Source organism: Bubalus bubalis, chromosome 18 (genome assembly GCF_019923935.1).
Source record: "Bubalus bubalis isolate 160015118507 breed Murrah chromosome 18, NDDB_SH_1, whole genome shotgun sequence".
Taxonomy (NCBI): Eukaryota; Metazoa; Chordata; class Mammalia; order Artiodactyla; family Bovidae; genus Bubalus; species Bubalus bubalis.
Genome location: NC_059174.1, coordinates 15,355,859 through 15,382,826, shown reverse-complemented (window position 1 = coordinate 15,382,826; position 26,968 = coordinate 15,355,859). Strand labels below are relative to the sequence as shown.

Genomic DNA, 26,968 nt, shown 5'->3' with positions numbered 1-26,968 from the left:
GTTATACAACTGAAACTAACACAACATTGTAAAGCAGTTATATTCCAGTGATAAAATTTTTTTTAAAAAGCACATAGTAATCAAAGAATCAGTATATTCAGCAAAGCAGAAAATCATCAGTAGATAAATGTCCTGGAGACATTATTGAAACTTGATGGATATTTAAGCACTGAAATGACAAGGAAAAATAATTTATCATTTCTAAAAGAAAATTATTAGAATTGGCAAAAGAAAAATAAGTCATCATGAAAGTTTATAACCTATAACCTGACCTGCTACTCACAAAGCCTAAATCTATGTTAAAGCAAATTTAGTTAGCTTTCTATATCCTTGACCCTATCTTGGAATCTCCAGCATTACCCTATCTGTTAGGAACCACCAGTATCTTATTAAATAATTATAGTTTTTCAGTTCTGATCATGTTCATATTCTTTCACAATATATGTTTCTTATCACTGAAATTCTGTTAAGGCCCTGGTACTTTGTAGGCTCATCTTTAATCACCTAAGTATTTTAATGCATATTTATAGGAGCATAACTTGAAAATCAACCTGGATGCTATTTAACATCTGAGGAAAAATATGTAAAGTTATATATATACTCATAAATTTGCAGTTTATGTTATTTGAAAATGAGTATTTTGAAGAAAGTAAGTGTATACTTTCCACGTGATAATGTGACTTGTTCTTTTTTTCCTATGTGTGTATGGGTATGTTTTATAGCACCTGTGTCTTCTTATCACAGTTTGGTTCATGAGCATTTAAAAAAAAAAAGAAATCAAATATTTCCATGCATGCCACCTATTTTTTATACTATGCATTCATTTTAAAATTCTGAATTTTCTTTCTGTAAAAAATGTAATCTTGCTATTATATTATAATCATTTTGTATCATACTCAGTTTATTTCTGTGCCATAATGTCTCTTACATTAATGATGTGTTCTTCTGAAAAATATAAAGTGGTATACTTCACATACAGTAAGTCCCCCACATGGAAATGAGTACCATTCCAAGAGCATGTTCATAAGTCTGATTTGTTCATTAAGTTCGACAAAGTTAGCCTGGATACCCAACTTACACAATTGGTTATATAATACTGTACTGTAATAGGTTTATAATACTTTTCAAATAATACATGAAAAACAAACACAAAAATTAAAAAAAACACACATTTTTACAGTATAGTACTATGAAAAGTAATAGAGTACAATAGCCTGCATACAGGGACTGGCTTCCAGTGAACACACAATAAGAATTACTGACTGGAGGAGAGGAATGAGGTGGGTGGAAAATAGTAGAACTGAAGGATCATCAGTAATCGGAGACAGAGGACATACTGTTGTTTCACACATGCCTGACATTGTTGGAATGGAGAGTTGCATCTTTGGAAATTCACAACTTAAAGGTTTATAGATGTATGGAATTGTATTGAAATGTATGTACTATAATGGAAGTGATAAGGAAATGTTTTTTTTTATTTTAGCATGTTTATTTCCAGCTTTATGTTGATAACAACGAAAATATATGAACATGAGTACATTATCTGACATATGTCTCACATGTTTTTTGACAAATGTGATGGAAATGGTGCTACTTTTACCTATATTCTGGGTCTAATTTAGCAGGAAATGCAGTTTTAGAAATTTTGTATAGGAGTTCAGCATTGGGTCCCACATGTTAAAAGTTAAGGAAAACCTTGAATTCTGTTTAGACTCTTCTGCCATTAATTAGTTGTGTGACTTACAATGTTTATATCTTGAGTATGCTGTAGCCATCCATGAGTAAATTTTCCAGATGATGGAAGGAGTCATTTTGACTTACTCCCCACTTGAGCTGTCATGACGTGTTCTACTGTGTAATTCAGAAATCACTAATTTATTTTTATTACTGAACTCAGAGTTCCAGGGTATCAATCAAAATATTTAGTAATCTACTTACCGTTTTTGTTTTTTTTTTTTTCCCATCTATAGAGTATTATTCATCAGATCCTAAATTACTGCTTTCGTTTTTCATGATCAGATGTTTCAGTTTCCTACTAGAAGCAGTGAGTGAGTCTTGGAAGTGAAAACTCTGACGATAAAGCACTCTGTTCTTCTGGTAGTTACGCATGTTTTACTCTCTTGCCTATCTGCTACACAAAATATACCACTGTCCTAAGTACATACAGCGTACCACAGTGATAGAAGGGGTATATATAAAAAGTGTACTCGTTTAGGATTGTTTACTGCTCTGTCATTTTTCCCAAGTTATTTCCCCAACATTTAATTCTCACAATGACCCCTTTCTATGTTCCTTTTGATCATTTTACAGATAAACATAAATAAAACAAGAGACATTGAGATTCTTTTCTGAAAATGATGGATCATTCACTAAGTTTTGTGAGACAGCTGGATATAACCATTTGTAAAAAAGAAAAAATAAAGTACTGTAGGATCATTGTTGTTTAGGCACTACGTCCTATCCAACTCTTTGGTGGACAGACCCCATGGACTGCAGCACTCCAGGCTTTCCTGTCCTTCACTGTCTCTCAGAATTTGCTCAAACTCATGTCCATTGAGTTGATGATGCCATCCAACCATCTCATCTTCTGTCACCCCCTACTCCTACTGTCCTCAGTCTTTCCCTGCATCAGAATCTCTTCCAAAGAGTTGGCTCTTTCCATCAGATATCCATAGTATTGGAGCTTCAACTTCAGTCCTTCCAGTGAATATTCAACGTTGATTTCCTTCAGGAATGACTGATTTGATCTCTTTGCTCTCCAAGGGATTCTCAAGAGTCTTCTCCAGTAACACAATTCAAAAACATGAGTTCTTTGGCACTCGACTGTCTTCATGGTCCAACGCTCACATCCCTACATGACTACAGGAAAAATCATAGCTTTGACCATCCAGACCTTTGTTGACAGAGTGATGTCTCTGCTTTTTAATACATTGTCTAGGTTTGTCATAGCTTTCTTTTAAGGAGAAAGTGTCTTTTAATTTCATGACTGCAGTCACCATTTGCAGTGATTTTAGAGCCCAAGAAAGTAAAATCTGTCACTGTTTCCACTTTTTGCCCTTCTTTTTGCTGTGAAGTGATTGGACTGGATGCCATGTTCTTAGTTTTTTGAATGTTGAGTTTTAAGCCAACTTTTTCATTCTATCTGCATTTCCAAGGTTATTGATATTTCTCCTGACAGTCTTGATTCCAACTTGTGAGTCATCCAGCCTGGCATTTTGCATGATGTACTTTGCATTTAAGTTAAATAAGCAGGGTGACATTATAAAGCTTTGTCATACATCTATCCCAGTTTTTAACCAGTCCTTTATTCCATGTCTGGTTCTAACTTGCTTCTTGACCTGCATACCAGTTTCTCAGGAGACAGGTAAGGTGTTCTGGTATTCCCATCTTTTTAAGCATTTTCCACAGTCTATTGTGATCTACACAGTCAAAGGCTTTAGCATAGTCAATGAAGAAGTAGACAAAATAATAATGTTCTTTACATTAAAAGGATTCATACAAATTGGCAGCAGGAAAAAAAAAATACCAACAAAGAGTGTTCGTCTGTGTTCTCTTCCAGGAGTTTTTTGGTTTCAAATCTTATGTGTAGGCCTTTAATCCATTTTGAGTTTGTTTTTATAAATGAAGTGAGGAAATATTCTAATCTTGTTCTTTTATATGTACCTGTCCAATTTTCCCAGTACCACTTATTAAAGAGACTCTCTTTTCTGCATTGTATATTTTCATATCCTTTGTCTTAGATTAATTGACTGTATATAGGGGGTTTATTTCTGGATTCTTTCTTCTTTGCCATTGATCTGTGTCTTTTTTTATGCACTGTTATGCTGTTTTGATGACCGTAGCTTTATGGTATAATTTGAAGTTAGGGAGCATGACACCTCCTCCTATCTTCTTTTTTTTCTCAAGATTGCTTTGACCATCTTTGTTTTTTGTGGTTTCATATAAATATTAGGATTATTCTATGAAAAATATTACAGGTATTTTGATAGAGATTACATTAAATCTGTAGATTGCTTTGAGTATTATGGATATCTTAATATTCTTCCAATCCAAGTACATGAAGTATCTTTCCATTTCTTTGCATCATTTTCAAATTCCTTCATCCAACGTTTTATAGTTTTTAGAATACATGTCTTTTACCTCCTTGGTTACGTTTCTTCCTAGGAGTTTTATTCTTTGTGACATGATTATAAATGCAATGTTTCCTTAAGTTCTCTTTCTGATAGTTCATTATTAGTATATTGAAAATTGATTGATTTCTGTATATTAATCTTGTATTTTGCAGCTTTACTGAATTCATTTCTTATTTCTAATAGTCTTTTGGAGGAGACTTTAATGTTTTCTATACATGGTATCATGTCCTCTGTGAATAATGTCAGTTTTACTTATTCTCTTCCAATTTGGATGCCTTTATTTCTTTTACTTGGGAGAAGGCAATGGCAACCCACTCCAGTACTCTTGCCTGGAAAATCCCGTGGACGGAAGAGCCTGGTAGGCTGCAGTCCATGGGGTCGCTAAAGAGTCAGACACGACTGAGTGACTTCCCTTTCACTTTCCACTTTCATGCATTGGAGAAGGAAATGGCAACCCACTTTGTTCTTGCCTGGAGAATCCCATGGACTGAGAAGCCTGGTAGGCCGCAGTCCATGGGGTCGCACAGAGTCAGACACAACTGAAGCGACGCAGCAACAGCAAATTTCTTTTACTTACCTGATTGCTGTGGCTCAGACTTCCTGTACTGTGTTAAATAGAAGTAGGCAAGAGTGGGCATCTTTGTCTTGTTCATGATTTTATGAGTATGATGTTAGCTTTGTGCTTGTCATAAATGACTTTTATTATGTTGAAACATGTTTCCTCTATGCTACTTTGATGAGAGTTTTTATCATGAGTGGATATTGAATTTTGTCAAATGCTTTTTCTGTATCAATTGAGATGATTGTGTGATTTTTACACTTTTCTAATGTGTATTACACTGATTGATTTGTGAATATTAAACTATCTTTGCATACCTAGAATAAATACCTCTTGATCATAGTATGTGATTATTTGTATATATTGTTGAATTTTATTTGTTAATATTTTGTTGAGGATTTTTGCATCTGTATTCATCAGAGATGCTGGCCTATAATTTTCTATTGGAGTATCTTTCGTTTCGGCGTCATGTTAATGGTGGCTTCATAGGATGAATTTGTGAGTGTTCCACAAACAAATTCTACTATTCCTCATAGTAGTCTCTTATAATTCTTTATATTTCTGTGTTGTCTGTTGTAACTTCTCCTTTTTCATTTCTAATTTTATTGATTTGAGTGTTCTCCCATTTTTCCTTGATGTCTGGCTAGCAGTTTGTCTATTTTTTTTATCTTCTCAAAAAGCTAGCTTTTAGTTTTATTGATCTTGGCTACAGTCTCCCTCATTGTTTTTTCATTTATTTCTGTTCTGGTTTTTATAATTTCTTTGCTTATACTAACTTTGGGTTTTTTGTTGTTGTTCTTCTTCTCTTTTTCTAATTGCTTTAGGTGTACAGTTAGGTTGTTTATTTGATGTTTCTCTTGTTTCTTGAGGTAGGTTTATATTGCTCTAAACTTCCCTTGAGCAGTGTTTTTACTGAATCCCACAGGTGTGGGGGTTTTGTGTTTTCATTAACATTTGTTTCTATGGATATTTTTATTTCCTTTTTTTATTTCTTCAGTGATCTGTTGGTTATTCAGAATCTTGTTGTTAGCCTCCCTGTGTTTGTGTTTTTTAATGGTTCTTTTTTTCCTGTGGTTGATATCTAATCTTACAACATTGTGATCAGAAAAGATACTTGAAATTATTTCCATTTTTTAAAATTTACCCACACTTAATTTGTGACCCAGGATGTGATCTATCCTTCAGAATGTTCCATGTGCACTTGAGAAAAACATAAAATCCATTGCTTTGGGGTGAAATGCTCTGTAGATATCAATTAGGTCCAACTGGTCCAATGTATCATTTAAAGCCTGTATTTCCTTGTTTATTTTCTGTCTGGATGATCTGTGCATTGGTGTGAGTGGTATAGTCAAGTCCCTCACTGTGATTGTGTTACTGTCATTTTCCCTTTTAATAGTTGTTAGCATTTGCCTTCGGAGAAGGCAATGGCAACCCACTCCAGTATTCTTGCCTGGAGAATCCCAGGGACGGCGGAGCCTGGTGGGCTGCTGTCTATGGGGTCACACAGTCGGACACGACTGAAGCAACTTAGCAGCAGCAGCAGCATTTGCCTTATGTATTAAGGTGCTCCTTTGTTGGGTGCATATATATTAATAATTGTTATGTTTTCTTCTTGGATTGATCCCTTGATCATTATGTAATGTCCTTGTTTGTCTCTATTTTAAAGTCTATTTTACTTGATATGAGTATTGCTACTCCCAGTTTCTTTTGGTCTATTTCCATGAAATAACTTTTTCTAGACCCTCAGTTTCTGTTTGTATGTGTCCCTAGGTTTGAGGTGGGTCTCTTGTAGACAAAATATATAGGGGTCTTGTTTTTGTATCCATTCAGTCAGTCTGTGTCTTTTGGTTGGAGCATTTAACCCATTTACATTTAAGGTAATTATTACTAAGTATGATCCTGTTACCATTTACTTTGTTGTTTTGGATTTGCTTTTTATAGGCCTTTTCTGTGTTTCCTGTGTAAAGATCCTTTACCATTGTTGAAGAACTGGTTTGGTGATGCTGAATTCTCTTAGCTTTTGCTTGTTTGTAAAGCTTTTGATTTCTCCTTTGCATCTGAATGAGATCCTTGCTTGATAAAGTAATCTTGAATGTAGGTTTTTCCCATTCATGACTTTAAGTATATCCTGCCATCGCTTTCTGGCCTGTAGAGTTTCTGTTGAGAGATCAACTGTTAGTCTTATGGGGATCCACTTGTATGTTGTTTGTTGCCTTTCCCTTGCTTCTTTTACTGTTCTTTGTGTTTAATTTTTGTTGCTTTGATTAATGTGTCTTGGCATGTTTCTCCTTGGGTTTATCTCATATGGGACTCTGAGCTTATTGGACTTGAGTGGCTATTTCCTTTCTCATTTCTCATTCCCTTTCCTTTTGTCTTCTTCTTCTGGGACGCCCATGATTCGAATGCTGATGTGCTTAACATTATCTGAGAGAGCTCTAAGGCTATCCTAATTTCTTTTCTTTTCTTTTTTTTTTTTTTCTTTCTTTGGCTCTGCTTTATTTATTTCCACCATTCTATATTCCAGCTCACTTATCTGTTTTTCTGCTTTAGCTACTCTATTCTTGGTTTCCTCTACAGTGTTTTTAATCTTACTTGTTGCATTATTCATTGCTGATTGACTATTCTTTATATTTTCTAGGTCCTTCTTAAACATTTCTTGCATCTTCTCAATCCGTGTCTCTAGTCTGTTTATGTAGATCTCCATTTTGTTTTCAAGATTTTAGATCATCTTTACTATCATTATTCTGAATTCTTTTTCAGGTAGGCTTCCTATCTCCTCTTTGGTTTGGTGAGTTTTATCATGCTCCTTCACCTGCTGAATATTTCTCTGCCTTTTCATTCTGTTTAGTTTTCTGTGTTTGAGGTCTACTTTCTGCAGGCTGAAGGATCGTATCTCCTCTTAATTGTGGAGTCTGCTCCCTATGGGTGATGTTGGGTCAGTGCCTTGTGAAGGTTTCCTGTTTTGGAGAACTTGTGTCTGTTCTGGTGGATGGGGCTGGACCTTGTCTCTCTGGCGAGCAGTGCAATGTCCAGTAGTGAGTTTGGGGGTATGTGTGGGTTTGGTATGGCTTTGGGCAGCCTATCTTTTAATGTTCAAGTTTGTGTTCCTGTTTTGCTAGAGAATTAGCATGGGTTATCTTTCACTGGAGCTTGCTGGCTCTTGGGTGGAGTTTGGTGTCAGTATAGGTATGGAGGCTTTTGGGCAGGCTCTCATCTATTAATGTTCCCTAGAGTCAGGAGTTCTTTGATGGTCCACAGTCCTGGAGTTTAGCCTCCTGCCTCTGGCTTTCAGTCCCAGCCTCATCAAGACTTCTTAGTCCACACAGCACAGAAGAAAAAACCTCTAGGTTAATGGTGAAACAACTCTCCACAGCCAACAACATCATAGAGATTCACAGAGTATAGAGAAGAGAAGAGGGAGGTAGAAGAATGAAGTGTCAAGGAGAAAAGGGAGAGTCAAAAGGGAAGGGAGCAATCAAGACAATAATCAAATCCCTAAGTGAAAATGGATACTAAAAATTAGACTATTAAAGATAAAAAAAATTAATAACAAAAGATCAAAAAGAAAAAATTAAAAACCCAGAATAAAAATTAGACTCTCAAAAGTGCAATATGAAAAAAGAAAGATCAAACACAAAAATTAAAGTATATGAAATTTATTTCAAAAATAAGGGTTATTTTTTTTTAGAAAGGTAAAAGTAGGCTATAAAAGTAAAAGTTAAAGTAATAAAGGACCATATTAGGACAATAGGAGGGTAAAAGCAAAAAAGGGAGGGAAGAAAGGGTGGAAAAATAAGAATAAAAAAATTTTTAATCTTAAAAATAATAATGAAAAATTTTATAGGAGGCAGGGAGTATATTTACAGTGGTAGTGAGATGAATGTTCATGTGATTCCTCCATTTTTTTGCCCCAGTTGAGTTGCCTACTCAGAAGGTCCTCCAGTATATTTAGGAAGGTCTCTGGAGCTGTTCTGGGCAGTGGGGAGTCAGTTCAGTCTCACATATACCCTTGTTCAGACTTGTACTTGTTCTCAAAGCCTACTGTTGCCCCTAAAGTGCACAGACTCAGTTTAACTGCAGGATTTTAATCTGTTGCACCTGCCACTTCCAGGACAGATCCCTCCCACCTTCTTTTCTTTGCTCACCTTGGGCTCCTCTGCTTGGAAGTCTCCAGGGTCTATCTCTGCCCTAACCCAAGGGGGCAGAAGTGGCCACTTATTCATGCTCTCTTGCTCTGTTGTGCTGTGGAAAGGGAGGGACACTGTAAACTGCTGGTGCATATGGGGAGCACCTGCAGTGGCTGGACCAGGTGGGAGTTGCCATAGCCCAAGGCCGGCGTGCACCTCCCAGGGCCAAGCTGCTCAGGCTCCCAGGTACGCCATGAGGGCACGGTTCCAGGTGAGCCATGTGTCTCCTCAGGGGAGCTGGTCTCAGGCTGTGACACTCCCACCAGATTCAAGCCATTCAGGATCCCACAAAGATGTGAGTAGTGACTGGCATTCAGCTCACACTTGGTGGCAGATGCAGTTTCTGGGGCCAAGATTGCAGCGGTCCCTTGCCTTTTACCTCTCTGCCTCCAGGTCTGTAAAGGTCAGCTGACTTACCCCACTTTGGTATTTGATAGAGTGTGATCCTTTGTTCAGTTAGCACACCAGGAGTCAGCGTGCAGCATTAGAGCCTTTCTGCAGGAATGGTCTTTTATTTCTGTGAGAATCCCATGGTTTTCCCTGTTCTATCTGTGATATGACATTCCCCCTCAGAGTGTACTACTCATGGCACTCCCCAAAACAACACAGCCCTCGCCTCCACACCCAACCCCTACTTGTTTTGGGCACACTCAAGCATGTGAGGCACTTCTCATCTGGAAATTGCCATTTGGTGTGATTTCTGTGGTGCATTTTCTTGATGTTGCTTCCTTCTGAGGTTCCTAAACTTACTGTGAGACAGTTTCCTATTATGTGGAAACTTATCTTTCACAACTCCCTTCACAAAACAGGTCTATTTCCTGAAAACCTTTGTCATCCTTTTTGTCTTTATCCTTTGCCCTACCTCATTCCAAGGAGATTGGCTTCCCTCTCTGGACATCTGGAGTCCTCCGCCAGCATTCACAAGTTGTTCTCTGGGAGTTACTCCACATGCAGATGATCTTTGTGGAGGAGATGTATTAGTGGGAGAGAAAATGGTCTCCCCATGCTATTCCTCTGTCATCTTGGAACCGCACCCCATTTGTAGACTTTTTGATGAAGGCCATTCTGACCTATGTGAGATGATTCCTCATTGAACTTTTGATCTTCATTTCTATAATAATGAGTGATGTTGACCATCTTTTCATGTGTTTATTAGCCATCTGTACCTCTTCTTTGGAGAAACGACTGTTTAAGCCTTCTGGCCGCTTTCTGACTGGGGTCTTTGGTTTTTTTGATATTTAGCTACGTGAGATGCTGGCACATTTCAGAGATTAATTCTTTGTCAGTTGTTTCATTTGCTATTATGTTCTACCATTCTGAGGGTTTTCTTTTACCTTGTTTTTAGTTTCCTTTGCTGTACAAAACCTTTTAATTAGTTCCCATTTGTTTATTTTCATTTATTTCCATTACTTTTGAAGGTGGTTCATAGAAGATCTTGCTGTGATATATGTCAGAGAGTATTCTGCCTATGTTTTCCTCTAAGAATTTTATACTTTCTGGTCTTACATTTAGGTCTTTAATCCATTTTGAGTTTATTTTTATGTATGGTATTAGGAAGTGTTCCAGTTTCATTCTCTTACGTGTAGCTGCCCAGTTTTTCCAGCACCAATTAATCAAGAGGCTGTCTTTTCTTCATTGTATATGTTTGTCTCCTTTCTCAAGGATAAAATGCGCATAGGTGCATGGATTTGTCTCCAGGCTTTCTATCTTGTTCCGTTGGTCTATATTTCTTTTTTCTTGTGACAGTACTATACTGTCTCAATGACTGTAGCATTGTAGTAATGGCTGAAGTCGGAAAAATTGATTCATCCAGGTCCGTACTTCTTTCTTAAGACTTTTGCTATTCAGGGTCTTTTGTGTTTCCATACAAATTGTGAAATTATTTGTTCTAGTTCTGTGAAAAATACCATTGGTAGTTTAATAGGAACTGCATTGAATCTATAGATTGTTTTGGGAAGTATAGTCATTTTTACAATATTGATTCTTCCACTCCGAGAAAATGGTATATCTCTTCATCCGTTTCTGTCTCTTTAATTTTTTTCACCAGTGTCTTATAGTTTCTGCATAAAGGTCTTTGTCTCTCTAGGTAAGTTTATTCCTAAGTATTTTATTCTTTTTGTTGCAGTGGCAAATGGAATTATTTCCTTAACTTCTCTTTCTTATTTTTTATTATTAATGTACAGGAATGCAAGGGATTTCTGTGAATTAATTTTATATCCTGTGACTTTACTATATTAATTGATTAGTGCTAGTAATTTTCTGGTGGCATCTTTATGGTTTTATATGAAAAGAATCATATCATCTGTGAACATTGAGAGTTTTACTTTTTCTTTTGCAATCTGGATTCCTTTTATTTCTTTTTCTTTTCTGATTTCTGGGGCTGGGACTTCCAAAATGATGTTGAATAATAGTGATGAGAGTGGGCATCCTTGTCTTGTTCCTGATTTTAGAGGAAATGCTTTCAATTTTTCACCAGGGAGAATAATGTTTACTGTGGGTTTGTCATACATGCCTTTATTGTGTTGAGGTATGTTTCTTCTATGCCTGCTTTCTGGAGAGTTTTTATCATAAAATGGGTGCTGAATTTTGTCAAAAGCTTTCTCTGCATCTGTTGAGATGATCACATGATTTTTATCTATTTGTTAATATGGTTTATCACATTGTGATTTGTATATATTGAAGAATCCTTGCATCCCTGAAATAAAGCCCATTTGCTTATTTTATATGGTCCTTTTAATGAGTCTGTTTGCTAGAAATTTGTTGAGAATTTTTGTATCTATATTCATCAGTCATATTTGCCTGTAATTTTCTTTTATTTTTATGGTTTCTTAGTCTGGTTTTGATACCAGGATAATGGTGGCTTTGTAGAATGAGTTTGGGAGTTTTCCTTCCTTTGCAATTTACTGGAAGAGATTGAGCAGTTTAGATATTAGCTCTCCTCTAAACTTTTGATAGAATTTGCCCTGGGTTTTTGTTGGAAGATTTTTTATTACAGTTTCTATTTCCATGCTTCTGATTGGTCTGTTCTTATTTTCTCTTTCTTCCTGGTTCAGTTTTGGAGGCTATACTTTTCTAAGAATTTGTCCATTTCTTCCAGGTTGTCCATTTTAATGGCATATAGTTGCTCATAGTCATCTCTTATGAGCCTTCGTATTTCTGTGTTGTCTGTTGGAAATTCTCCTTTTTCATTTCTGGTTTTATTGATTTGAGTCTTCTCCCTTTTTTTTTCATGATGGATCTCGGTAACAGTTTCTCAATTTTGTTTATCTTCTCCAAGAACCACCTTGTAGTTTTATTGGTCTTTGTTATTGTCTCCTTCATTTCTTTTTCATTCATTTCTTCTCTGAACTTTATGATTTCTTTTTTCTACTAAACTTTGGGGGTTTTTGTTCTTTTTCTAGCGGCTTTAGGTGTAAGGTTAGGTTGTTTATTTGATGTCTTTCTTGTTTCTATAGATAGGCTTGTATTGCTATAAACTTCTCTATTGGCATTCCTTTTATTGCATCCCATAGGTTTTGAGCAGAGAAGGCAATGGCACCCCACTCCAGTACTCTTGCCTGGAAAATCCCATGGACGGAAGAGCCTGGTAGGCTGCAGTCCACGGGGTCGCTAAGAGTCGGACACAACTGAGCGACTTCATTTTCACTTTTCACTTTCATGCATTGGAGAAGGAAATGGCAACCCACTCCAGTGTTCTTGCCTGGAGAATCCCAGGGACGGGGGAGCATGGTGGCTGCCGTCTATGGGGTCACACAGAGTCAGACACGACTGAAGTGACTTAGCATAGCATAGCATAGGTTTTGAGTGGTTGTATTTTTATTATCATCTTATTTCTAAGCATATTTTGATTTCCATTTTGATTTCTTCAATGATCTGTTACTTATTCAGAAATGTGTTGTTTAGTCTCCATGTGTTTGTGTTTCTTATCGTTCTTTTTCTTCCCCCTGTGGTTGATGTGTAATATTACCACATTATGACCAGAGAAGATGTTGGAAACAATTTCAATTGTGTGTGTGTGTGTGTTTGTTTTTAATTTACCAAGGCTTGAATTGTGGCCAAAGATGTGATCTATCCTGGAGAATGTTCCATGTCACTTGAGAAAAAAGTGAAGTTTGTTGTTTTTGAATGAAGTGCCCTGTAGATATCAACTAGGTCCAACCAGTCCGTGTATCATTTAAAGCTTATGTGTCCTTTTAACTTTCAGTTTGGATGACCTGTCAGTGCGGTATTAAAGCCTCCCACTATTATCATGTTACTGTCAATTTCCCCTGTGTTAGATGTGAGCACTTGCCTTGTGTGTTGCAGTACTCCTGTGTTAGGTGCTTATATATTTATAATTGTTATATCTTCTTCTTGGATTGATCCCTTGATCATTATGTAGTGTCCTTCTTTATCTCTTTTAATGGTCTTTGTTTTTAAAGTCCATTTTATCTGATATGAGTATTGCTACTCCTGCTTTCTTTTGATTTCCATTTGTATGGACTATCTTTTTCCACCCCTTCACTTTCAGCTGTTTATGCGTCTCGAGATCTGAGGTAGGTTTCTTGTAGACAGAATATATAGGGGTCTTGTTTTTGTTTCCATTCAGCCAATCTGTGTCTTTTCATTGGAGCATTAATCCCATTTACATTTAAGATTATTATTTGTATGTATGATCTTGTTCTAGTTTATTATTTGGGGTTTATTTTTGTAGACCTCTTCTTTTTGTGTTTCTTGTCTAGAGAAGTTCCTTTAGGATTTGTTGAAGAGCTTATTTGGTGGTGCTAGATAGTCTTTAACTTTTCCTTGTCTGTAAAGCTCTTGATTTTCCTTTCGAATCTGAATGAGATCCTTGCTGGATAGAGTAGTCTTGGTTGTAAGTTTTTTCCATTCATCACTTTAAATATGTCCTACCATTTCTTTCTGGCCAGCAGAGTTTCTGTTGAAAGTTCAACTGTTAGTCTTATGGGGATCCCCTTGTATATTCTGTGTTATTTTTCTCTCACTGCTTTTAATATATGTCCTTTGTGTTTAATTTTTCTTAGCTTGATTAGTATATGTCTTGGCATGTTTATCTTGTATGGGACTCTAGGATTCCTCGACTTAGGTTTGTTTTTTCTTTCCCATGTTAGGGAAGTTTTCAACTATAATCTCCTCAAAAACTTTTCAAGCCTTCTCCTTTTGTCTTCTTCTAAGACCCCTATGATTCAAATGTTGTTGTGTTTAATGTTGTCCCATAGGTCTCTGAGATTGTCCTCATTACTTTGTGTTCTTTTTTCCTTCATTGTGTTCTATATCAGTTATTTCACCATTCTGTCTTCCAGCTCACTTATCCATTCTTCTGCCTCAGTTACTCTACTGTTGATTCCCTCCAGTGTATTTTTAATCTCAGTTATGGCATTGTCCATTGTTGATTGTTCTTTAATTCTTCAAAGTCCTTGTTAAACATTTCTTGCATCTTCTTGATCCATGCCTCTGGTCTATTTATCCATGCCTCCATTTTATTTTCAAGATTTTGAATCATCTTTACTATCATTACTCTGAATTCTTTTCCAGGTAAATTGCCTATTTCATCTTCATTTGTTTAGTCTTGTAGGTTTTTACCATGTTGCTTTATCTGCTGGATGTTCCTCTCTCTTTCCATTTTGTTTAGTTTACTGTGTTTGGGGTCTCCTTTCTACAGGCTGCTGCTGCTGCTGCTGCTAAGTCGCTTCAGTCGTAACTGACTCTGTGCGACCCCATAGACGGCAGCCCACCAGGCTCCCCCGTCCCTGGGATTCTCCAGGCAAGAACACTGGAGTGGGTTGCCATTTCCTTCTCCAATGCATGAAAGTGAAAAGTGAAAGTGAAGTCAGGCTGGAAGGTTGTAATTTCTCTTAATTGTGGAATCTCCCTCCCCTTGGTGAGGTTAGACCAATATCTTGTGAAGGTTTCCTGGCTCGTGGGGTTTGTGCCTTTGTTCTGGTGGATGGAGCTAAATCTTGTCTCTTTGAAGGGCAGTGCCTTATCCAGTAGTGTGTTTTCAGATGTCTGTGGCTTCACTATGCTTTTGGCACCCTGTCTGCTAATTTGAAGGGTTGTGCTCCTATTTTGCTGAAGGATTGGCATGGTGCATTAAGCACTGGAGCTTGCTGGCTTTTGAGTGGAATTTGATCTTAGTTTTGAGATGGAGGCCTTTGGGAGGGCTCTCACATATTAATGTTCTGTGGGTTTGGGAGTTCTCTAGAGGTCCAAAGTGCTGGAGTCAAGTCTCCCACCCCTGGGGTTCAGGCCCAGCCCCTTACTTTAGCACCAATATTTCACAGGCCACATAACACAGAAGGCAAAACCCTTAGACTCATGGTAAAATAACTCAACAGCCAAGATCACCCAGAGAGATTCACACATTTGTAAAGAGATTGAAAGAGGGGTAAAAGAGAAAAACAACCAAACAAAATAATGATAAAAAGAAGAGAGAAGAGAGAAATTAAGCCAATAATTGAACCCCTAAATGAAAATTTATACTAAAATTTAATAGACTCTCAAAAATTCAAAGACAAAAGATTAAAAAAATCAAAAACTTTAAAGAAATAATTTAGACTCTTGAAAATACAAGCTCAAAAATAAAACATCTAAAACAAAAATCAAAAACAAATCAAAGCCATGGAATTTATTTTAAAAATAAGGTTTCTGTCCTTTTTAAAAGAGGAAAAAGTAGGTTATAAAATATAAAACTTAAAGGAATAATAAAGAACCACTTCAGGACAGTATGATAAAAAATAAAATGGGGGCAAAAAGAGGGGAAATATATAAAAAGTGGTACTGAGAGGAATGTCCAAGTAATTTGTCTGTTTTCCTGCTCTAGTAGATTTGCCTACTCAGAAAGTCCTCCAGTTTATTTAGGAAGGTCTCTGGCCCTGTTGTAGTCAGTGTGGTGGTCTGCTCAGACTCAGCTCTTATCTTCCTCCAACTTGTACTTGCTCTCAGAGTCTACAGTTGCCCCTAAAGCACAGTCTCAGTCTAAATGCTAAGATTTTAACTGCTACAGCTGTAACTTCTGGGCTTGTTTTTCCCTTTGTTCCTTTGCTCACACAGCCCTTGGTGTTCCACTTTGGGTTTAGGCCTACCTTTGATTTTAAGTCTGTCTCCCACGTCTGTTCACTGCCTAACCATGACTGGGCAAAAGCAGCCACTTATTTGGGCTCAATTGCTCAGTTGTGCTGGGTGAGGGAGGGGTTCAGCAGACACCACTAGAGTGTGTGGGGAGTGCTTGGTGCAACTGGGCCACATGGGGTGTCACCACAGTCTGGGGTGGGTCGTGCACTTTCCCAGGGGAGCTGGTCTCAAGTTGTGGGGCCCCTGGCAAAGCCAAGCTGCTTGGGCTCCCAGGAAGATGTGTCTGGTGACCCACATCCACTCACAGTTTGGTGGTAGTTGTAGTCTCTGGGACTGAGATCATAGTGGGCCCCTGCCTTCCCGCACCTCCTTCTCTGCTTCTGGGGCTTTAGACTGCAGCTGGCTTGTCCCCCTTTGGCATCTGCTTGGGCATGGTCCCTTGTCCGTGAGCACATCGAATCAAAGTACAGCATTTGAACCTTCCTGCAGGAATGATCCTTTGTTTCTCTGCCAGACCCAGAGTTTTCCTGGCCTGCCTTTGCTGTGCTGCTCCAGCCCCCTCAGAGTATCTTCATGGCAGTCAGCCCCGGCCCTCTCCCTGAGGCCCCACCACTGAAGCCTAGGGCCTCTGCAGCAATCCGCCACTCACTGCAGGCAGACACGAGCATGTGAGCCACTTCTCATCAGGGAAGTGCCACTTGCACAAACTCTGTGGTGAATTTTCTCTGTTTTGCCTTCAGAGCACCTGTCTCACTATTCTGCACTCCCCTCTGAGGTTCCGAAGCTCCCCACTGATCCCACCTGTGAGGGAGTTTCCTAGTGTGCAGAAACCAACCCCCCCACCCCCACCCCGCCTGCTTCACAACTCCCTTCCTCAGGGTGCAGGTCTCTATCCTGAAATCCTTTGTCTCCCTTTTAGTCTCTATCTGTTGCTCTACCTCACTCCAATGAGATTAGTTTGCCTTTCTAGAAGTCTGAAGATGTTTAGAAGATGTCTTGTGTGGACTTGTTCTCCACGCAAGTGATTTTTTTATTTGTGGGGAAGAAGGTGTTCTCCATGTTCTGTTCCTCCAACATCTTGAAAGTCCCCCCTACATATTTTCATACTTGTCAACCAAAACAAGAGATTGAATATAAAAGTAGTATGGAAATCAAGCTTTTCTATATACCAGGCCAGATAGTGACATTCTTATTGCAAAATGTTTTTATTTCAGAAAAGTTATTTTTTTCCTGAAAATATTAGTTATCTTTACATTTAATATATTTATGGTTTGTATTTTTACTTAAATATTTAATTATTTTTTAGTCTTAGTGTCAAATATCCTCATAGAAATACTCATACATATAACCCATGTTAACAAAGCTTCTTGGGGTTACCCACTCTTTAAGAATATAAAGGGTTCTTTAACTAGTTTGAGAACTACTCCTCTATGGAGATTAAAATAAAAACTTTAATCATATATAATCTATGAATCAGTAATTTCCATTTTAGGAATTTATAACCTCTTAAAGATGAGACATTATATGTGCAAAGTTATTCATTGTTGGATTATTTTGATTACCAAAAGATTGAAAACACATCAGTAGCACCACTGACTCGATGGACATGAATTTGAGTGAACTCCTGAAGGATAGGGAAGCCTGCCATGCTGCAGTCCATGGGGTTGCAAGGAGTCCAACATGACTTAGCAACTGAACCCACAACAACAAGAGAATTAGCTATACTGAGATACATGCATAAAATGTAATACTATATTATATATGAGGCAGATATAAATGTATCAGTGTGTAATGTTCTCAAAGATATATTAAATAAAAAATTCAGGACTTCCCTGCTGATCCAGTGGTAGAGACTCTACTTACGAATGCTAGGGACACAGATTCGATCCCTGGTCTGAAAAGATTCCACATGCTGTTGGGCAACTAAGCCCATATGCCACAACTGTTGACCCCGTGCACCCTAGAGCCTGTGCTCCTTAACAAGAGAAGTCACAGCGATGAGAAGCTTGCTCAGTGCAGCTACAGAGTAGCCAAAACTCACTGCAGCTAGAGAAAACTCACACATGGCAACAAAGACCCAGTGCAGTCAAAATAAATAAATATTTTTAAAATTCAAGGTACCAGAAAGTATGTAGTGTATACTACTGTTTGTACAAAATTATTTATATTAATGGCATATGAATATGCACAGCCTATGTGGTAAAGAATACACAAGATAAACTGCTTTGGTGATTGCCATTGTAGAGGGATGCTGGGGACAAGAGATGGAAGGAGAATTTCTGAAAACCTGACTGCGTGTCACAATCCTAAAAAATATACAGAAATAGCTGTACCTATTCCCCATCAATCCTAATATTTTAAAATATTTTTCAGTTTTTTTCCCTAAAAGTATATGTCTAATTACTATTTTGGAGTTAAGCCAGATTTAAAATCTAAATCTAACTGATCTTAGTTCTCCCTTTTTGCCATTACATTAAAATCTCCATATACTCTCACAAAGTGCCAAGACATTCACCAAAAACAATTATTTTATGTATAGGAGTAGTTGTTTCACTGCAGTCATGATTTGACCTGCCCAAGAGATACACAGCTTCCCTGGGAGCTCAGACAGTAAAGAATCCACGTGCAGTGCAGGAGACATGGGTTCAATCCCTGGATTGGGAAGATCCTGTGGAGAAGGGAATGGCTACCTACTCCAGTATTCTTACCTGGAGATTTCAAAGGACAGAGTAGCCTGGCAGGGTGCAGTCCATTGGGTTGCAAAGAGTCGAACACAACTGAGAGACTTTCACTTCACTTCACTTCAGTCAGTTCAGTTCAGTCATTCATTCATGTCCTACTCTTTGCGATCTCATGGACTGCATAACATCAGGTCTCCCTGTCCATCACCAACTCCTGAAGTTTACTCAACCTCATTGAGTCGATGATGCCATGTAACCATTTCATCCTCTGTCATCCCCTTCTCCTGCCTTCAATCTTTCCTAGCATCAGGGTCTTTTCAAATGAGTCAGTTCTTCATATCAGGTGACCAGAGTATTGGAATTTCAGCTTCAGCATCAGTCTTTGCAATGAATATTCAGGACTGATTTCTTTTAGGACAGACTGGTTGAATCTCTTTGCTGTCCACAGGATTCTCAGTAGTCTTCTCCAACACCACACAGTTCAAAAGCATCAATTCTTCAGCGCTCAGCTTTCTTTATAATCCAGATCTCACATCCATACATAACTACTGAAAAAACCATAGCTTGACTAGACAGACCTTAGTTGGCAAAGTAATGTCTCTGCTTTTTAATATGCTGTCTAGGTTGGTCATAACATTTCTTCCAAGGAGCAAGTGTCTTTCAATTTCATGGCTGCGTCAAAATATGCAGTAATTTTGGAGCCCCAAAAATAAAGTCTGTCACTGTTTCCCATCTATTTCCCATGAAGTAATGGGACCGGATGCCATGATATTAGTTTTCTGAATGTTGAGTTTGAAGTCAACTTTTTCACTCCCCTCTTTCACTTTCATCAAGAGGCTCTTTAGTTCTTCACTTTCTGCCATAAGGGTGGTGTCATCTGCATATCTGAGGTTATTGATATTTCTCCCAGCAATCTTGATTGCATCTTGTGCTTCATCCAGCCCAGCATTTCTCATGATGTACTCTGCAAATAAATAAGCAGGGTGACAATATACAGCCTTGACGTACTCCTTTCCTGATTTGGACCAGTCTGTTGTTCCATGTCCAGTTCTAACTGTTGCTTCTTGACCTGCATACAGATTTCTCAGGAAGCAGGTCAGGTAGTCTGATATTCTCATCTCTTGAAGAATTTTCCACAGTTTTTTGTGTTCCACATAGTCAAAGGCTTTGGCATAGTCAATAAAGCAGAAATAGATGTTTTTCTGGAACTCTCTTGCTTTTTTGATGATCCAACAAATGTGCAATTTGATCTCTGGTTCCTCTGCCTTTTCTGAAACCAGTTTGAATATCTGGAATTTCATGGTTCATGTACTATTAAAGCCTGACTTAGAGAATTTGAGTATTACTTTGCTAGCGTGTGAGATGAGTGCAATTGTGTGGTAGTTTGAGCATTCTTTGGCATTGCCTTTCTTTGGGATTGGAATAAAAACTGACCTTTTCCAGTCCTTGGCCACTGCTGAGTTTTCCAAATTTGCTGGCATATTGAGTGCAGCACTTTCACAGCATCATCTTTTAGGATTTGAAATAGCTCAACTAGAATTTCATCACTTCCACTCGCTTTGTTCATAGTGATGCTTCGTAAGGCCCACTTGACTTCACATTCTAGGATATCTGGCTCTAGATGACTGATCCCACCATTGTGATTATCTGGGTCATGAAGATCTTTTTTTGTATAGTTCTTCTGTGTGTTCTTGCCACCTCTTCTTAATGTCTTTTGCTTCTGTTAGGTCTGTACCATTTTTGTCCTTTATTGTGCCCATCTTTGCATGAAAAGTTCCCTTGATATCTCTAATTTTCTTGAAGAGATCTCTAGTCTTTCCCATTCTATTGTTTTCCTCTATTTCTTTGCAGTGATTACTGAGAGAGGCTTTCTTATCTTTCCTTGCTATTCTTTGGAACTCTGCATTCAAATGGATATATGTTTCCTTTTCTCCTTTGCCTTTCACTTCTCTTTTTTTGGTAGCTATTTTTAATGCCTCCTCAGACAATCATTTTGCCTTTTTGCATTTCTTTTTCTTGGGGATGGTCTTGATTACTGCCTCCTGTACAATGTCATGAACCTCCGTCCATAGTTCTTCAGGCACTCTATCAGATCTTTTCCCTTGAATCTATTTGTCACTTCCCCTGTATAATCATAAGGATTTGATTTAGGTCATACCTGATTGGTCTAGTGGTTTTCCCTACTTTCTTCAATTTAAGTCTGAATTTGGCAATAAGGAGTTTATGATACGTGTACCGGTCACTTCACTTCAAGCGATACACAAATGGGCAAAAGACAACTTTGATTCAATCTCAAGAGCTTGAAGCAAGACACAGACTGAGTCCTAAATGAATAGTGGACTATGATTAGCAAAAGTAGTTTGTTATTAACGGAGAACATGATCAAGACAGACATAGGCTATGTGTAGCAACCTCAGGTATTAGTGAGGACTAGCAGAAGTACCTGAGACCAATGGTTCAGTCAGAGGGCATAAGCTTTGCCCCACCCTCAGAGGTTCTTACAGAGAAGGCAATGGCAACCCACTCCAGTACTCTTGCCTGGAAAATCCCTTGGACGGAGGAGCCTGGTAGGCTACAGTCCATGGGGTCCCGAAGAGTCAGACATGACTGAGCGACTTCACTTTCACTTTTCACTTTCATGCATTGGAGAAGGAAATGGCAACCCACTCCAGTGTTCTTGCCTGGAGAATCCCAGGGATGGGGGAGCCTGGTGGGCTGCCGTCTATGGGGTCACACAGTTGGACACGACTGAAGCGACTTAGCAGTAGGAGCAGCAGAGGTTCTTATTCATTAGTTCTGGACGGGGCGTAACATTTCTAGTAAGTTCCTAGGTGATGTTGAGTCTGTGGGACTGGGAGCCATATTTTGGGAATACTGCATTAAAGAACCTGTGGTTTACAGTGTTAATGGGTAATCTGGGGCCAGAACAATGAGTTGTAATTTGATTAAATGATTAGATGATACCACAGGTCAGTTAATTTCAAGATACTGAAAATGTTATGAATGTTTAAGAGGAAACATAAGTGTGACCCTTGCTCATATCTGTCTTCTTTGTCCTCTGCTTAATTAAAACCAGAAAAATTATTACATCAAAATTCATTATAGTCCATTTTGATGGAAACTATTTTAGTATTTTCTTGATTTTTAAAATTAAAATTTGGGGGAAAGTCAGTTTGAATCATATCTATCTCATTAAAATTATCTGTTTTAGAGAAGAATTTCGTTTGAAATTTGGTTAAGGTTAACATCAGATGGAAATTAACATGTGGTTAGTGTGAACTTTAGTCTCTAGCAGTCCTTACATTCAAAAGGCCAAATTTTATGTCACGTTTTATAAAATGAGTGAGTAGAAATGTGATTCCTTCTGTTACAATTTCACTTGAACCTTTGAGAAGTAATTTATCTCTCAAAGAAACTTGAGATATGTAACATGCTGAAATCCTAAGAAGACAGTCTGAAGTTAATAATTCCTGGGACTTCTTTAAGAAATGCATGCTAAGTTCACAGAGTGGTACCTCTATCAAAATGACTTTCCTCATAGTCACATTATTTTTCAGAGAATTTGCATATTACTAGTTCTTAGCCTTGTGCCTCTGACTCATATGAATCATTTTCCTGAAACTACTTTCTTCCTCAGGCTTATTAAAAAGTAAAAAATTCCTGTCGTCTGAGGTTTAAAAACAAAAAAGATATATAGATTATAAAAGACACAGGCTGTGAAAATATTCTAGATTAAAGGAGACTAAAAATAACTGGAAGGAGATCCAACCAGTATACTGGAAGGACTGAATACTCATTGGAACAACTGATGATGAAGCTGAAGCTCCAATCCTTTGGCCACCTGGTGCGAAGAGCCAACTCCATGGAAAAAACCCTGATGCTGGAAGGTGAAAGGAGAAGAGGGCAGCAGAGGATGAAATGGTTAGCATCACTGAGTCAGTCCATGGACATCAATATGAGCAAACTCTGGGAGATAGTGGAGGACAGAGGAGCCTGGCATGCTGCAATCCATGGGATCACAAAGAGTTGGAAATGACTTAGCAACTGAAAAACACAGCAAAAATAACAACTAAATGCAATTCTACTCCTAGACTCTGGATCCTATGTTAGAGGGTCAAAAATGCTACAAATGACATTATTAGGTCAATGAATGAAACTGGGATATAGATATAGTACAATAGATATTGTGTGAATTAATAGTTGTACTATGGTTGTTTAAGAGAATATCCCTATTCATAGGAAATGCACACTAAAGTATTTATGGGTGAGAGGCTATAATGTATATAATTATGGTTCAGAAAAAACAATGATTTCACAGAGCACACAAATGATTAAATAAATGGCATAAAATGTTAACAGGTCAATCTGGTTAAAATGTGTTCAGGACTTCTTGTACTACTTTTATTATTCAAGTTTAAGTTTAAATAATTTACAAATAAAAATGTTTTTTAAAAATTTAGAAAAGTGAAACGTGGAATTTAAAAGTTTGTTGCCTTTAAGAGAGAGAAAATTTCCTTAGGACATGAAGTTGGAATCTCAGAAATCTTTTCTATCACTGAGGAAGTGATAAGTGTCAAAAAATAGCACTTAAAGAGTCAACATAAGGAGCACCTTCTTTGATAGAGTTCTAGATTTCTATGGCCATATCTATAAAATATTACTGATAATTCTTACAAAAAGGCATGTTTATGATGTTATGATATGAGTTAGTTATATGTTTAACAGAGGTTATTTGCCAGTATTAAATTTCAGCCAAGTCATGGCCAAAATACTTGGGGGAAATAGGAAACTACTTGGAAGAAAGAGAAACTAGGAGAAAAGAAAAGTGTAAATCAGGATCTAATCTAAGTATTTTTGCCTTTGGGGTAAAAATGAAAGACAGAGACTTGTTAACTGTCTTCTTCTGATTAGTCCCAGAATAATCACAATAAATGATTTGGCTTTTAATGAAGCCTATGATAGGAAGACCCAGTTTATAAATCACATTTTGCATTTAATTCTTACTTGGTGAGCTCTTGTTTTGTTTTTTTTTTTCTAACTATGATATATGTTTATGTCCTTGGAAAGCCTTCTCCTTTCCAAGTATGCCTGCCTAGAGTTGCATCTCTCTCTCAGCTGCTTTCACAATAGTTCAGATGTACTACTGCCATATCACAGATATTTTCCGTACTTCCGTTATTAATTCAACAGTTTTATTTAGTGTTATTCTCCTATAAGTAAGGGTTTGTTATCACACAGAGCATTACCTATGAGAATCATAAGTAATTAAACCATGAAATTAAATCAAAGAAACTCATTTTTCACTATGCCTTTTCCTTGCTGAGGTCAGCTTCCATTGGCTAGCTTTTCATCTCACACAACCTAAATTTTTTTTTCCTATTGAATACATTATTGGATACTTGATAGACTTGTTTTAGTTATATATATCTCTTAATATTGATACTTAAACCTACACAAAGAAGGACTTCTTTAATTGTTAACCCTTATATAGCCATCCAAGTGAAGGAACTAACTACCTTGGCACACATTAAATGATACATTAAACCATTGCACATAAATCCATATTTATTCCAAAGAAAACAAAATAAGGCCCTAAATTTAAAAGCTACATGATTACTTCATTGTGTGAATGTCCCTGTAGAGATTTAACTCTATGACATCAAAATTTGTAAGCTTCCGTCAGGTAGGGGCGGTAGATAGGAGGGAGCACTACAGGAAATGACTCCAAGTTCCTCAGTAACATCATCTCTGGAGGTCTTTGCAGACCATTGTGCAGCTGTTTAAAAATCAGCCAGTTGGAAATGATGTGTGTATTCCCTTCATTTGCTTTTTTTTTGTGTGTATGTGTGCGTGTGTGTGGTTTTAATATTTTTTTAAATTTAAATTTATTTATTTTAATTGGAGGCTAATTTGGTTTTGCCATATATCAACATGAATCTACCATGGGTGTACACGTGTTCCCCATCCTGAACCCCCATACTGCCTCCCTCCCCGTACCATCCCTCTGGGTCATCCCAGTGCACCAACCCCAAGCATCCTGTATCCCGCATCGAACCTGGACTGGCAGTTTGTTTCTTATATGATATTATACATGTTTCAATGCCATTATCCCAAATCATCCCACCCTCTCCCTCTCCCACAGAGTCCAAAAGAATGTTCTATACATCTGTGTCTCTTGCTGTCTCACATACTGGGTTATCTTTACCATCTTTCTAAATTCTACATATATGCGTTAGTATACTGTTCTGGTGTTTTTCTTTCTGGCTTACTTCACTCTGTATAATAGGTTCCAGTTTCATCCACCTCATTAGAACTGATTCAAATGTATTCTTTTTAATGGCTGAGTAATACTCCATTGTGTATATGTACCACAGCTTTCTTATCCATTCATCTGCTGATGCAACATCTAGGTTGCTTCCATGTCCTGGCTATTATAAACAATGCTGCAATGAACATTTGCTTTTTTATTGATAAAAATATACTGGTTCTTTTTAGAATCTAGATTGCAGAAAGCTTTATAACTCTTGAAATTTATGCTGTATAAAAGACACTTAAAAGTATATGTAAAGACATCCAAAATAAGACATAATAATGGGTTACTATTGACATGCTTAGTTTCCTCCCATGGCAGCAATGATAATTGTCTGAGTCACAAGCTACATTTTTTTAAGTGATGATTTTAACATTAAAGCCCTGAAACAAGGTGTTTTTCCAACATTGGATAAATATTTAACCAAAGAAAAGTGAGCAGTTTAAAACTAGTCATGTCCAGGTAACAGATAGCAAGGGCCAGAGTAATTCTTTAATTGAATCACATAAACTACAAAACCATGCATCAATCAGATTCCTCAGTTTATCTAGAGTGATGCAGACTTTGAACAGATAGGAAATTTAATCTGTTATATAAGAGCACCATTTTGTGGCCATTAATGAACTTTTTATGTTTCTTTTGGCAGATGGAGATGGAAACATGGATCACTTACTGCCAGGTTGTGAAGACAAAAACTGCCAGAAAAGTGTCATTTACTTGGCAAGATCTGGAGCAAAGCAGGTATATCTACTTGTTTTTTAATGTAAGTAAGGTTACAATCTTGGAAAACAATTTCAGAGGTTAGAAAGGTATTTGAAGAATCAGAAAAGAGAAAAAAACAAAATAAGTTTACTTCCTCATTTTAACTTGTTGTTCAGTCACTAAGTCATGACTGACTCGGCGATTCCATGGACTGCAACATGATGGGCTTTCCTGTCCTTCACTGTCTCCTAAGTTTGTTCACACTCATGTCCATTGAGTCAGTGATGCCATCCAACCACGTCAATTCTCTCCTGCCCACTTCTCCTGCCCTCAGTCTTTCCCAGTATCAGGGTCTTTTCCAATGAGTTGGCTCTTAGTAGCCAAAGTATCGCAGTTTCAGCATCATTCCTTCCAACGAATATTCAGAACTGATTTCCTTTAGGATTGACTGGTTGGATTTCCTTGCAGTCCAAGGGACTGTCAAGAGTCTTCTCTAGCACCACAGTTTGAAAGCATCATTTCTTTGGCACGCAGCCACCTTTGTGGTCCAACTCTTATCGTACATGACTACTGGAAAAACCATACCTTTGAGTATACTGCCCTCGTTGGCAAAGTGATGTCTCTACTTTGTAATATCCTGTATAGGTTTGTCATAGCTTTTCTTCCAAGGAACAAGTCTCTTTTAATTTCATGGCTAAAGTCACCATCCACAGTGATTTTGGAGCCCAAGAAAATAAAATCTGTCACTGTTTCCACTTTTACCCTTCTATTTGCCATGAAGTGATGGGACCAGATGCCTTGATCTTTGTTTTTTGAATATTAAGCTTTAAACCAACTTTTTCACTCCCCTCTTCCACCTGCATCAAGAGGCTCTTTAGTTCCTCTTTGCTTTCTGCCATTAGAGTGGTATCATCTGCATATGTGATGTTGTTGATATTTCTCTCAACAATCCAGCTTGTGAGTCATCTAGCCCAGCATTTCACATAATGTACTCTGTGTATAATTAAATAAGCAGGGTGACAATATATAGCCTTGACATACCTCTTTCCTCATTTTGAACCCAAGTAAGGTCTTCATTCTCCTTAGGAGGACTCTTGTGTTCATATCAGCTTTTCTCCCATTAGTCTGTCTTTGAGTGTAATTCTCAGGCTCAGACGTGGCACCTTACTTTCTGTATGACAACCAACACTCTGCCTCCATTTTAACGTAATAAAATGCATTTAAATCTATTTTTGTTGGTTTACTGAGAGAAAAAGTACTGCAATTGGAATGTATTGCAATGATTTCTCATAAAGAAAACCCATTCCTTTTTTTAATATTTA

At 37.6% G+C, this 26,968-nt stretch overlaps 1 protein-coding gene across 1 annotated transcript in view; it reads left to right on the top strand.

Annotated features, from left to right (window-relative positions):
• Positions 1–26,968, top strand: part of ITFG1 (integrin alpha FG-GAP repeat containing 1) — a 313,498-nt gene that overhangs the window by 142,621 nt on the left and 143,909 nt on the right. The window contains exon 9 of the mRNA XM_006062755.3: positions 25,591–25,685. Coding sequence (XP_006062817.3) covers positions 25,591–25,685 — 95 coding nt within the window. The remainder of the gene's footprint in view (positions 1–25,590; positions 25,686–26,968) is intronic.